Here is a 14,183-nt window from a genome sequence, read left to right as displayed (position 1 = left end):
CTTCAAGTGTCTCTGTAGGCCAGTGCTTCTCAAATGGTGGGGCGCGCCCCCCTGAGGGGGCGCCGTGAGTTGTCAGGGGGGGCACGGGCTGCCTTGATTTCCAACTGACCAAAAGTGCTAGCAAGCGTGATGTGTGCTTGTGTATGGTCATATCCGTGCGAAAGGCCGCAATTTGCATTAAATAAATGTCCACATGTGTCTCCAAGTGTCTCTGTAGGCTATTTAAAAGAAATCAAACAAGTAGACTAATAATAACATTAATGATTATTGGTTATCGCATCACAGAAGGCCTATTGGCCTATAATAATAAAAAAAACACCACCTTAACTATGTTTACAGTTTAAACATGTTTTGAATGAAATGCAAACCCCAGTGAATCATTTGCTCTTGTTTCTCTGTCCTGAGATTCACACAGACTGAGCAGTCTTGTTTAAATGTTACAAATTGAGCTAATAAACTGAACTTTGAATTTGTTTGCTGCAGAAGTTATCTCAGCTAATTTTTGTTATCTAATTTGATAATAAGGTGAATGTATGCAGAATGTTCGTGCCAGAAACTCATACAGTGGTTTTGTACAGATAAATAAATACATATTAGCAGGTTCTCAATAGTAGCCTATTTTAATTTAGGGGGGGGGGGGGGGGGGCGCGCGAAAAAATGTCTGTCCCCTAGGGGGGGCATGACAGAAAATAATTGAGAACCACTGAGGTAAACTATCATTGAATGGGTAGTCTCGCAAAGCCAGACCAAACTACAGCAAGTAGTATGGTCTGGAAGCACTCCGTTTAGAGCCGTCTATTCGGGGGGAAACTGGGCTGGCCTGTTTTTATTTCTTTAAACCAATCACAATCATCTACGGCGGGGCTAACCCCGGGAAGCAGCCAATGGAGGCGTAGCGTTGTTTGCCGACGCCAGCGCTTAATAGACGCTGGCTGAAGTGGTCAAGCCAGACTATTGTTGAATGGGTAAAAGCATTGCTAGATAGATAGATAGATAGATAGATAGATAGATAGATAGATAGATAGATAGATAGATAGATAGATAGATAGATAGATAGATAGATAGATAGATAGATAGATAGATAGATAGATAGATAGATAGATAGATAGATAGATAGATAGATAGATAGATAGATAGATAGATAGATAGATAGATAGATAGATAGATAGATAGATAGATAGATAGATAGATAGATATGGGTTATTGCTCTGGATAATTGTTAAAAGAACCCTCACTGCTTACAACATCTCTACAATTACAAAACAAATAAAACATTTATTAATTTTTTCACCCAGGGTGCTTCATTTACTGACAAATAGCCTGCAAATACATTCTTCAATAGATGTTGTCTCTCCTGTCTCAAGTTATTAACTGGCTACATCCCCGTTATATAGGCTACCACAGATAAGTCCTACCCCTAAAGCATAACATTCACTGAAGGCTCACCTACTTTTTCTGCACGCTGCAGCATTTGGCAAGCCGTTAGTTTGAAAATGTTTGGAATATTATAATTGCAATAGTAGCATGCTGCCTTGGACACACGTAGGCCTACCCCATTTCGACGATTGCGCATGCGTGCGTTGCTATAATAATACTGTAAAATAGAGATTGTTTTTCCTGTCACAGTTCTGCGAATCTTTTTTCTAAATAAATGTAGGTAAATGAGCTAATGCGATACAGGGAGGGCGGATTAAACCTTTCTTTATATGGCCACGGATTAAACAGAGAGATAAGAGAGAAGAGAAAGGAGAAGGGAAAATAGATGGGTGGGGAGGTTGGTTTGGCTGACCAATCAGCGCTCACAGAGGCTTAAACTTTTTGTACCTGCAGCTTTCATAAGCGCTTGTTGTTACTCTCGGCCCCGGCAGAGAACGGGACCAGTCACTCATCTTTGTCCCTTGTTAGCGGATCGATCGCAGCCTGACTGCTTAACACACTGCAGCCATGATTCATCCCCGGACTCTCCGAGTAGATTATGGCAAAACTATCAGCGTGGTATGCGTGGTCGGTTCGGAGCTCAATGTGAATCTGAACAGGTAGGCTCGTATTCTCCCATTCACAATATAGCCTACACGCACACACACACACACACACACACACACAGCATTCATATGAATTTGTGTTGCAAATCTTGGACAAATGTTGGGGAATTTACTATTTCATACTGCATTTTATTTTGAAGATAGGCTATTTGATTAGGCTATATTCTTATGCACATTCCCTTCTTTAAATATTGTATTCTGTTGCTGCTGTTTTGTAGATATTAGTGACTAGACAATCTATTGTGTAGGGGAGACAGGGGTTGTTTGGCACCTCTCCTACCAATTATCCCTGTCTGACATAATTCTCTGCCATTGTGTTAGAATATTCCAACCAGCAGAAAATGAAAGGTTAAAGTCTTGGCTATACAAACATGGGTTATAATGTACAAAATAAAATGTATTATAGGAAATCATATCTTTGCCAACCAGCCCTATCTCGATATATAGAATGTTAAAATGCTTTATTTAGGGAAAAAAAGGTCAAAAACATTGCAGTGTCCTGCAGAGTCCTGCTTCAACAAATGCTGTGTGGCAGCTACAGTCAAAGTTGCTTTATTACTAATAATTGCTAATCACCCCCCCCCCACTCCCACATTAATGTCAATGAGGGTAGGCCTAAATGAAGTATCAGAGAAGCCGTTCAATGCATAACAAACAATCCGACAGCACCAACTACAAACAAAGAAAATTCATTATAAAGCAGATTCAACACCCCTTTTAAAAGAGTTTTGACACAACTGGACATTGAAACGTTATGCTGGTGGTGGAAAAAGCCAACTAAGAGATTGTTGTATCAGACTACAATTATAACAGTTGTATTTGTTCCAATTAAACCAGTCATCTGAGTATACAACAAGAATTCCATTGTCAACGGAGCTGTGGGGAGGATATCATTTGTATGCAGATCCTGGAGATGGTATTTAACTAACAGTCCACTGTTGTTTTGTACAACACAAGATACTTTGTTGTCCCTAAGAAGTGCAGGCTATATGTTCTGCCAAATGTCAGGCTAGCCCACACAGCCATGAGTCTTAACTACTGATTGGGCAGAGTGGGTGACTGGCACATTGTCAGGATGCCATGGCGGTTTTGGGAATAACCAAAAATAAAGTCTGATATCATTTGAAAGTGGCCTTTCATGTGAACAGGTTGTTATCATTCCGCCTGTGTAATCCGGCCGTTAGGAAATCCCATCCTAATGTGATGTATCTGCAACAGCTGATAAAACAACATTACATAAATTGTATTAATTGTAGTATCAAAATAACAGCAAAATCAAAACTCAAACGTTAATGAAAGATGAAAATGGACTATGCACATGAAAATGTGCATAGTCCATTGCCACTGACTGTAGGAGTCTCCTATCCCGGCACAGAGGGAAGTCAATATAGGTTGTCAGGTCATCGCCCTAGTGCAACATCTTTCTCCCAACCAACTCTAGGGGCTCCAGAGTAGTCCGGCACAGAGCAGGCCTTCCAGCTGACTATATGAAACCTGAGATCAAGAGATAGTGTTTAGTGTCAGACTATAGGCATGTCTTCACATGCAGTCACACCATAACACGTTCCAAATTCCAGAGTAACCAGGGGACATATAGGGTTTCAAGTAAATGTCTTCCAGCCTCTGCAAGTTAGAGCGTGGTGGAAATTGTACCACGTAATCCTAATTCAGATTCTTTTTAACTTTTTTTCTGCAGTTTCTATTTTGCATAATCATGTCATGTTTCATCATGAATGTGTGTGAGTTTGCATCATCCTTAATAACAGTGTTTAAAACACCTTTGGTGCCTTGCTGTCTACTTCCATGCAATACAAAATAGTCTGACTTTCTGTATCGTGACTACAGCTGCTACTTCAGCCTGTCATGTAATATGAGCATGTGCTACTACCATACGTCAGAGCTACTAGGTCTCATTTGTTTATTGCAATACAGTATAGCTGCCCTCACACCAGTGAAATAGAGTATATTATTTGTGTTGTTGTGTAAGCAGTGCACGTAAAGCCCTAACATGCAGTTGCTGTTTGTGCTGTCCACAGGAGTGCCCCTCCTAGCTCCAAGTTCTTCTCTGTGAAGTGCACATCCAATGTTTACTACAACATCAGCCCGCCCCCTGAGTCCAAGTCCCATCTCTCCCCCATCCCTATCAATGATAACTCGGTGCTACTCATCAGCATGAGGAGTGCCAGTCAATCTGAAAATGATAGCAAGGTAAAGTATGAGAGAAGTGCATGACACTGATGACACAAAGTAGCAAGTCATATTTCCTCATTGCAATATGTGCTGAGACAACAGCTTCAATAAATAAACTTACTTAGAAACCCACAGTGACGAACATGCTTCCAGTTTCCAGGAATACAATGAGCAAGCTGAGCCTTCAGCCATTGTGACAGGTTTAGGATTTAGAAGAAATATATTAAAGTCAAACTCACCCTCCTTGAAGCGTTTCTCCTGCTTTTCTTAATAAATGATTTATCACTTTTCATACAAGAGTTCCATATTGAAAAGAGCTCAAGAGGGTTTTTTGCTGCACTGTGTACAATGCAATCATTTTCAGATTTCCACAATTGTCAAATGTCGTTGTGTACCTATAGGTGACTTGTGTCTTTGTTTTATAAGCTGACTGTCAGGTATTACGCGGAGAATAGAGAAGTCTTGGGGATAGCAGTTCTGCACCTGACAGGTGTTGGTAAGTTAAATCACAAAAAAAACACTAATATTTTACTTATGAAAAAAGAAGATTTGTAACAAACAATGATCTCTTCAACATTTCTTGTTATTTACCAGACAGATATCAACAGAGCATTAGTGGTGTGTTTAAATGCACATCAAAAGCCAAACATGACCCATATACAGTATAACCCGAAACGGGCTACATCTGCATAACCAGTCTATTCACACAAATAGCAATTGTCCTATACAAATGTATATCCAAAGTCTTTTGAAAAACAATAGGTGTACATGAACTACTATCAGCAATATTTCAAAATCAAACTAAATGTGTCTGTCTCACAGAGATCTCTCTTGATGTGGACGCAGACAGAGACGGTGTTGTGGAGAAAAACAACCCTAATAAGGTGAGACACAATGTGTCAGTTTCAGATGGTAGTGCAAAGACTGACACCTATGAAAATATTTTCTCTTCTCTTCTTTTCATTTTCTGATAAACAATGACATGCCAAGTGTAACACACTGAATAGGATTGTCTCTTTATGGAATAAACTACATTTATAAAAGTATGAATATACTGCTGTATATTGATCAGTTTAAAATGTTTTTGCATTATGTTTTTAAGTCATCTTACTGTGTGTAAGATCATTTCTCTGTATAAACCTAACCAGGCTGTAGTCTGAGACCATACAAGTTTGCCTTGCCACAGTGTTGTGCTTCACCTAATTTAACTTTATAATTTTGGTTATGTTTCTATATTAATTTGATTCATGTACAATTACATAGGAACTCAACGTCTAAGCTGCTTCACAAAAATGCCTGTACCATCGTACAAGCAAATAAAGTTAATTTAGGTTTTGATTTGTTGAAACTAGGGATCCTGGAAATGGGGTCCTAAAGGTCATGGAGCGATCCTATTGGTCAACTGTGACACAGAGCGGACCTACTGGAAGAGACCAGACACCGAGCAAGCGTTTATATCCAACGTATCAGGTAGAATAGTACAGCTTGTCATTCACCGATGAACTCCCTTCTTTCCCTCTGTACCATTTGCTTTTCCATGTGCTGTATGTCAACATTATAAGTAGACTCATGTTTGCAAAGTCAGCAGATTAAAGTGTTGATACGGTAAGTGCAGAGGGCGGGTTGTTGACGTTAACCTTTCAGATGACTTTCCAGAAGACAAACAGGTAGAGCTGAAATTTGATATTCAGGACATGATGATAAGGAAATAGCTCCCCATTATGTGTGCTTGTGTCCTCTATAACTATCATAACAATTACCACACATTGACAGTGGTGTTCAGTTTCAGTAATAAACACAAAAGGAAAAAAAAGTAACTCTCACACATATACACACATATGTATCCGTTACATGTGAAAAATCCATGGTATCTAGGGTTGACTGACACACATGAACAGCATTAACAATAATTCTTTGTGGATGCACAGATCTGAAGGACATGTCTCTCATGGTGCTGCGGACCAAGGGTCCCGCCAAGCTCCCCGAAGGCTACAAGCTGACCATGCACATCTCCCAGGGCCACGCCGAGAGAGTCCGAGTCTTCAGGGCCAAAAACCCTGGAGGGGCCAATAATGGTATGCGTGAGTAAAGCCGAGGGGGGGGGGGGGAACTTCCACATAGCATACGATGCATACATGCATGTCACTCAGCCCTGTGCTGCTTTGATCTCTGTTAAACCACTTGAAACTATTGTTTTTCGCATTTCCGCATTCACCTCGGTAATTGAACCTTGTTTACGTTGTTCTCATCTACAGCAAAGCATTCCTTCTTTGATTACTTTGTGAGGGACTATCCACTGGTTCTGAGCAGTAAGGTCCTGTCCGAGGAGGTGCCTTACCTCGGAGGAGAGGCCCAGATGAATTGTTACGTGGAGGGCCTCCATTTCCCTGACAAAGACTTCGATGGGCTCGTCAGAGTCAACCTCAGTCTGTTGGAGCCCATTTGCGAGGTACGATTTGGAACATGGCACCCACAATTTTACAAAAAAAGAAAATGGGTTTTTCGTCTCCTACCATGTGCTCTTTATGTTGTGTAATCCTCTTTTTACACAATAATGTATGTACAACTGAGATGAAATTGTAAAAAGAAATAATAATGATAATATAGAATGACAAAAAAGCTTTATTAGAGGTCTGTTTAAACACCAATTTTACCACTTTTTGGTAGCAGCCAGCAGCACTCAGAAGCCTGTCTCATGTTTCCACAGGGTCTCCCTGAGACGCCCATTTTCACAGACACAGTGGTGTTCAGAGTGGCACCATGGATCATGACACCCAACACCCTGGAGCCTGCAGAGGTGTTTGTCTGCAGGTAAAAGCTGACTGGTGAATGGAAATAATGGTGGTGACAATATGAGTCAACAGCATGTTACAGATAAAGATAAATTCTAAAATATTGCTTAATAAAAACCTCTTCTGTGTCTGTGGTTTCCTTGTCAGCACATCTGATAACTACCAGTTCCTTAAAGAGATGAAGGACCTTGTTGCGAAGAGCGGGTACAAGCTGAGGACTTGCTTTGAGAATATGAACAGAGGAGATCGCTGGATGCAGGCATGAAAACTATGAATATTTTTTTTAATTCACACAAAATACTTCCACAGAAGTGATACAAAATTACAATAATTTTTTATTTTTTTTTTACACATCAGTTAAGTAATTTTGGTTGTTATTGATAAAAGCCTGGTTAGAGTAAGTCATATAAACAATTTTTCAGGATGAGATTGAGTTTGGCTACATCGACTCACCTCATCACCGCTTTCCTGTTGTTCTGGATTCCCCTCGAGATAGGGGCCTCAAGGATTTCCCATACAAAGAGCTTCTGGTGAGAGACAGACACATTCTCCTGAAATCAAGTGTTGGGTGAATTGACATGTTTCATTAATCTATTTATAGGGGGGATGTTTTTAATGTGATGAGCAGGATTGTGCTACATCACAACTAGTTTGGAAGTCAATTGTGGTTCAGTACACTAATAACTTCATGCACATACACTAAAAATTATCTTTAAGTAAATTAGGAGACATCTTGCATGTTTGACTGGTTAATTTCCTTTTCTTTTTGCTAAAAAACATCTGACACAGAGATTTCATGTCTTGAAACGAGTCTGGAGCGGTTCTTTAACCCCATTCATGTGTTCAGGGTGGAGACTTTGGCTACGTGACGAGGGTGCCCGAGAGAGAAGAAGATGTAGGCAGCCTGGACTCATTCGGTAACCTGGAGGTTAGCCCTCCTGTCAGTGTGAATGGGAAAAACTATCCTCTGGGGAGAATCCTCATCGGAGTGGCCTTCCCCACGTACGTTTGTAACAGACCTAGAAGTCCCTGACTTATGAAGACTATCAATGATTAATGTATGAGCATCTCTCCATAAGATGAACACACACGAGGGCTGTACTGTGAAGACACTTCTTCTGCAAATAAGGCAGAGGAGGAATACTGTCAGAAAATTGCTGTTAATCTCAGAGCGACAGCTGCCCATTGCAGAACTCTTAAATTTGATTCAGCAGATCTGAACCCTATAGGCCTACTCAGGAATTGTATTCAGGTCTGACACTGTTCAATAATGAAAGATAAATGGGAATCACTTTCTTTTTTGGCCACATCAAAGTTTTCATTTTATTGATGGAATATTATCTGCGATAAATACCAATATAGTAATGAATGACAAGGTCTGTGCTGTTTGTAAATATTTATTTTCCCTTGTGTAAAGTCTACCGTGCAGCAGTTTTAGTGAACCTTCAGCAATGTCTTTATTTATTAATGAGTCCCAACTAGTTTATCTGAACATTGATGCTGTGAAAGAATTCAAAAAATCCCCCCCATTGTCCCCTGAGCCTGAGGCTCCAGTGTTGGTATGTGGGTGTGATCAACTCCACCTTTATTGGAAAGGATCTGAAGGAATTATAGCTTATAATTTCATATCCAATAAAATGTCCTGCTGATAAACAACAGCCAATAGGGATGTAATTTGGTAACATGTGATTTGATACAAGGCATATTGTATTGCCAGTGGGTGTGCAAAGTTCGGTCGGGTAACATTACACACGTTTAGTAGTTCATTGAAAGCAAGAACAATTTTGTGAATAGCGCTGCATACAGTGTTCAAGATTTTCTGCATCAACAACTGAATTCATGTTGGTTCCTGCGGCAAGAACCTGCAGCGCAATGCTTAGTCATTTAACAGCTTTGTTAAAGTAGTAAACAAGTTGGCTCATAATAACCTGTTCCTTCAGTGAGAAGCTAGGCCATTCTCATTGAGAATATTGTCAGTTTCACGAAATTTAAAAAAATGTTGATACATAAAATAGTGGTGCTTTTTTAGGGACGATTTCAATCCATCCCAAACCCTGAACAAAACCTCCTGAGAGCAGGTTAGACTTGAAGCCTAGGTTACTACGGTGATCTAGCCAAGTTGGTAATAAGAGCGCCGTCTTCGTGACACTGAAAACAGAACATGTGGTAGGAGACTTGTGAACGTGTACTTGCATCTCTCTCCTTGTTTAAGGACAACTCAAGGACGGAACATGACCCAAGTAGTTCAGGACTTTCTGTGGGCTCAGAAGGTGCAGGAGCCCATTGCCTTATTCTCTGACTGGCTCGTTGTCGGACACATAGATGAATTCATGACCTTTGTCCCTGCGCCTGACAGAAAGGTGAATATTCCCCTTTTTTTTAAAACAGAAAGCACTTCAAACGGCTAAACTCAAATATCCTGGTCTAGCTGCTATTGGTGGATACTGACATAATGCTGTGAACTGTATAAACTCTCAGGATCCTAGACAGCCGGTGTTATCTTTGACTCTTTTGTTTCCACACGCAAGGGCTTTCGGCTGCTGCTGGCCAGCCCAGACGCAGGCTTCAAACTATTCAGACGCTTACAGAAGGATGGACACGGACAAGCCAAACTGTTTGACGGTATAGGCCAGTCTTTGATAACATTACGCGTGGAAATCTACTTTAATCTACAAATATGATTATATAACACTCACTTTGTAAAATGCGTCCAAAAAAGGTGTGCCAAATCAAGAGACGATAACAGTGGATGAAATACTTCAAGATGACAATTTCAAAAGTCACAATGACTATGTGCAGGTTAGTGGTACTGTAGAAATCAAAATATAAAATGGGACTTTGTGTTGGGGAGTTTATGTAATCTGCACTCTATAAAAGCACTTTCTAACATTGAGATACTAATGTTATGGGCCATTATGTGTTGGATAGTGTGTGATTGATGGTCACTCTTTTGTGTAGGGCTGCATTGACTGGAACAGGGATGTACTGAAGAGAGAGCTGGGTCTGGACGAAGAGGACATCATCGACCTGCCAATCCTCTTCAAGTTAGATGTAGTAGAAGAAGTAGAAGTATTCAGAGCCGTGGCCTTCTACCCCGACATGGTGTGTTCCCACCTATTTCTTAGCTGTGATCAGAGCCGGCCCGAGGCATAAGCGAACTAAGCGGCCGCTTAGGGCCCCCGACTGCCTGGGGGGCCCCCTAAAAAAAATAATTTTTTTTTTTTTTTTTTTTTTTTTTTTTTAGTTTGTGTGTTTGATATTAACATCATACTATGCAAATGTTAGTTATCATACAAAAAAAGGAATAAAATGTTGTGGTCTAGATAATTAATAGCCTAAAAATGTAATCAGTTCATCTGGGAGGAAATCCGAAATTATCTGATCATGTCACGTTCACATCCATGCACAGTGTGTATTGAGTTTATTTAAAAACAATTGGAAATGGGGCTGCCCTCAGTTGCCCATGCACTGTGTATAGTCTATAACCTATGTCAGCCTTGTCTGTGGAAAAAAAGATACAGTAGCTGGACAACAGAGTTCTTCTGCTTCGTTCCTCACACTGCATTTAAATGCATTCACTATATTACAGAGAAATATGTCCCGTAAAAGAAAAAGAGCTCCAAGCCCAACCCATAATATTTTATTTTATATTAATATTTTTATGGAAAATCCATGTGTCCTTCTTCAATAGCTTCTAATTCATCTGACCTAGTGTCTCCAAATTATTTGTTCACACAAAATTTCTCAGATTTAGCCTCTTAATTTTCCTCTCAAAGTGCACCAGATTCATGTATTTCACTTTAAAAAGGTTAAAAAAATCTCCCGGGGGGGCATACCCCCGGACCCCCCTAGGAGGGTCTGAATCTCGGCTGTCTAATATTTTCGCACAGCTGCACAATGGAGGCACTAGCGGAAAACACTGGGTGTGTGAATAATATTTAAGAAATATCTATAGTTTCAGCAGCGCTAACATTGGAGAGGGGCCCCCTGATCATATTTCGCTTAGGGCCCCCTGAAGGCTTGGGCCGGCTCTGGCTGTGATCATGTGTGTGGCTTTAAAAGGTAGAGTCAACGATTTGGCAGAATGTTTGTTGTCAAAATAGGGAAAATCTCTTCTAGATCCGCCACCTATCCGTTTTCCTATTTTCTGTAAACGGTTACGTAGCTCGGTGGGCCCCTTTTGTTAACATACCCATTTACAGCACCTCGGCTGTGTATAAGTACTGGATTATGTTTTTCAGTGCACACAAAGTATGTACAGGTCACAGCCCTATAAGGATTCACTGATTTTCACTAAAAGTGATTTTGACAACAAGCATTCTGCAAACCAAAATCGCTGACTTCACCTTTTATAACGCTCATCAATTCGACATTGGACATCAGGTTCATCTAGTAGCTGAAAGCACTCATACCGTCTTCCTTTATGATCTTTCACGTGCTGTTTCCAGGTGAACATGATTGTCTTGGGGAAAAGGCTTGGCATCCCGAAGCCCTTTGGCCCCAGGGTGAATGGCCGCTGTGCCCTGGAGGCTGAGATGTGCTCCCTGATGGGGGTGCTGGGACTCAGCTGCACCTTCATCGACGACTTCGCCTCCTACCACAAAATGCTGGGAGAGGTGCACTGTGGCTCCAATGTCCGCAGGCAACCCTTTAAATTCAAGTGGTGGAACCTGGAGATGTGAATGGAAAACTGAGCGCTGGATGGAGAAGGGTTAAAATAAAGTGAGGCAAGTTTACACAAAATAGATTGTTTAAGAAAACAATAGCACCTTAAGATATTTCATGTCAAAGCCTTACATTGCCGCTATGTCTTTAGACATTACAAAGTGCTTAATTTCTTTATCTATACTTAAAGAAAACATGCCACTTGTTCCCCAAATAATGCATGTCTTATATAAAAAAAATGCATGCATAGTAACCATCAGCATGTATGCAGGAATAAGGACCACCCAGGGGTCTGGGATCTATTTTATGCATTTCATCTTTATTAAACTTTTGTGTTGGCTTTATTTACAAAAAGGATGAAGAGCCATATTTACAAGTCATTTCAACAAGGGCTTAAGCAGACCGTTGACAAGAACAGGAATACAATCATTTGAATTGAGCACATAGAAGATTCACTCCCAATCTGGTACTTCGGACAAACTCTTGGCGTACAGTGCAAGCACAGTATGATGAATAGTACCACGTAGTGATGTGCCAGAATAGGCCACAAGAGGGCGTACTTCACCTACTCAAGCATTTCAAAAGTCCAGAGGAGAATCATTTTAAAATCCTATCTTGATGAATCAGTTTCAAAGGCTGTCATACACAAATGTGTTGTTTCTATCTACATGATTTTGATCTTAAGTCAAATGCAAAAAGTTTTCCTGTGATTTGTTGGCCGTTTTGCTATTGGTCCAGTGTCTTAAACCTTTTTGTACTTTAACAAACTGTAAATGCTCTCATTACTGCACTATGAACAATAAAGCTCATGTCTGTTTCAGTCCGATATGTACACATAAATACATATCTGCCCAGTTTTACATTCAAGCAACACAGTGCCTTTTTGAATATGACCCTCCGTCAAAGCAGCTCACACGACACTATCATTAGAAAGGCAACTTCAAGACGTGTCACAGTGTATTCAGCAACGCAGATCAGGTTTTTTCTGAAGGTCAGCATTTCGAAGTAACTCATATGTAGTGCCCAGGCCGCGTACATATATTAAACTCTTTAAATAAAAGTGGGAAACTGTTGCATTTGGCTGTCTATCAGCGATGTGCTCAGCATCTGGAGATGTCGGCTGGTTTTTGGATAAAAACATAAATCACAGGGACAACAACCTCTATCGTCAAGCATGGCACCAGTGTACAGAGGAGAGGAGAGGTTTTTGGCAAGCAGATTTACACCATGCACAGTACCACTGTGTACACGCAAACTGTACGCAGACATTACATTAGCAGGTGGTGTGTGACAGAAAGGATTTTGGGAGACAAAGGGCTCAACACTAGTACCTTGAAGTGTGGATTGAGGATGCATGTTGCTGGTTGGGGCACTACAGTAGTTACACTTTGTACTGTATTAATATAGCTTCAATAGAGTCTTTTGTTCAAATATTTAGTCTCTTCTTCAGACTTACAGTGGGATAAACGAATTTGAATATTCCATGGAACATTTCAACCTTCACTAGGAGCAAAGGGACTTGGGTCTATTACAGCCACCAACCATAGCATTAAAGAAGCACCCTCCATCAAAAACATGACATAATTATCGTAGCTTTTGTAAAAAATGAGAAATATCCACTGCAGAATACTCAGAAGAAGAATAGAACATCAATAAAACATAAGAGGGACAGCTACACACACACACACACACTCGGTACATCAAAGTTAACCCCATGTACAATATCACAGTTGGATGTGAGGTTGACATAAAACGATTTCCTCCTCTATTGCAATTGTCCTCTTTATAGACACACTGCTAAAACAAACACCCTGGTCGTCATTTCTTTCACAACTTTTAAAAAACATACTCGGGCACGGTACAGATGGCCTAGTGTGAGTGCGCCCTTAGTCACAAGGTTAAACCCCCTGTCCAAATCCTGATCGTTGAAAGAGGACACACAACATAAGAGTGTTTACAGTTAGAATCAAGTTTCAGACATTTACTTGGCTGAGGAATTAGCCGGCAGAGACTTACTCTGCCAAGCCAGCTTTAAAGATGGTGGTCAGTAGTGATGCTGCATGGTAAAAATTTAATTTTGCCTTGAGCATTTCAAGGAAAGTCCCACATAAGCTGGAATGAGGACGATAGATAGGTAAATGTCCATGGTGCTGGGTGTCTGTCATGTGAGGCATCAAATCAATGCCAAACATACAAAGATGATCCATTAGTCTCTTGCTCTGTCTTCTCACACACCTCTTCTCCGTCAGTGGGTGGAGTTCAGATGCCCTTGGCTTGTTTTGTTTTTTTGGCAAAAGATGCCTCTCGTGGGAATGCTGAGACCAAACAAACAGGAAATAAAAATCTTTATAGAGCATATACAGTCATTGAGAATTTCCAATATCATGCCAACATTATGTCTAACCTGAAAATGGCCGTCGATGTAGTGTTCCATGATAGCGGCTAACAGTTCTGAAAACAGACATGGAGAGAAGAAGATGGCACAGTTAATACC

General features: G+C 40.6%; 1 protein-coding gene across 1 annotated transcript; it reads left to right on the top strand.

The window, feature by feature from the left end:
- The first annotated feature begins 1,853 nt into the window (after nucleotides 1-1,853).
- Nucleotides 1,854-12,512, top strand: LOC307249131 (protein-arginine deiminase type-2-like). The gene is made up of 16 exons (XM_080025765.1): nucleotides 1,854-2,036; nucleotides 4,079-4,250; nucleotides 4,659-4,728; nucleotides 5,055-5,116; nucleotides 5,585-5,702; nucleotides 6,161-6,307; nucleotides 6,488-6,681; nucleotides 6,940-7,043; nucleotides 7,172-7,283; nucleotides 7,447-7,554; nucleotides 7,872-8,026; nucleotides 9,237-9,384; nucleotides 9,553-9,646; nucleotides 9,744-9,823; nucleotides 9,983-10,126; nucleotides 11,473-12,512. Exons 1-16 carry the CDS (start codon nucleotides 1,945-1,947, stop codon nucleotides 11,704-11,706), a joined length of 2,034 nt encoding a protein of 677 aa, XP_079881891.1. The 5' UTR covers nucleotides 1,854-1,944; the 3' UTR covers nucleotides 11,707-12,512.
- The last annotated feature ends 1,671 nt before the right edge of the window (nucleotides 12,513-14,183 follow it).

The sequence above is a fragment of the Ammodytes marinus genome (genome assembly GCF_949987685.1).
Source record: "Ammodytes marinus genome assembly, chromosome: 4".
Taxonomy (NCBI): Eukaryota; Metazoa; Chordata; class Actinopteri; order Uranoscopiformes; family Ammodytidae; genus Ammodytes; species Ammodytes marinus.
Note: the sequence above shows the minus strand (reverse complement) of the source record. Positions and strands in the feature narration are given on the sequence as shown.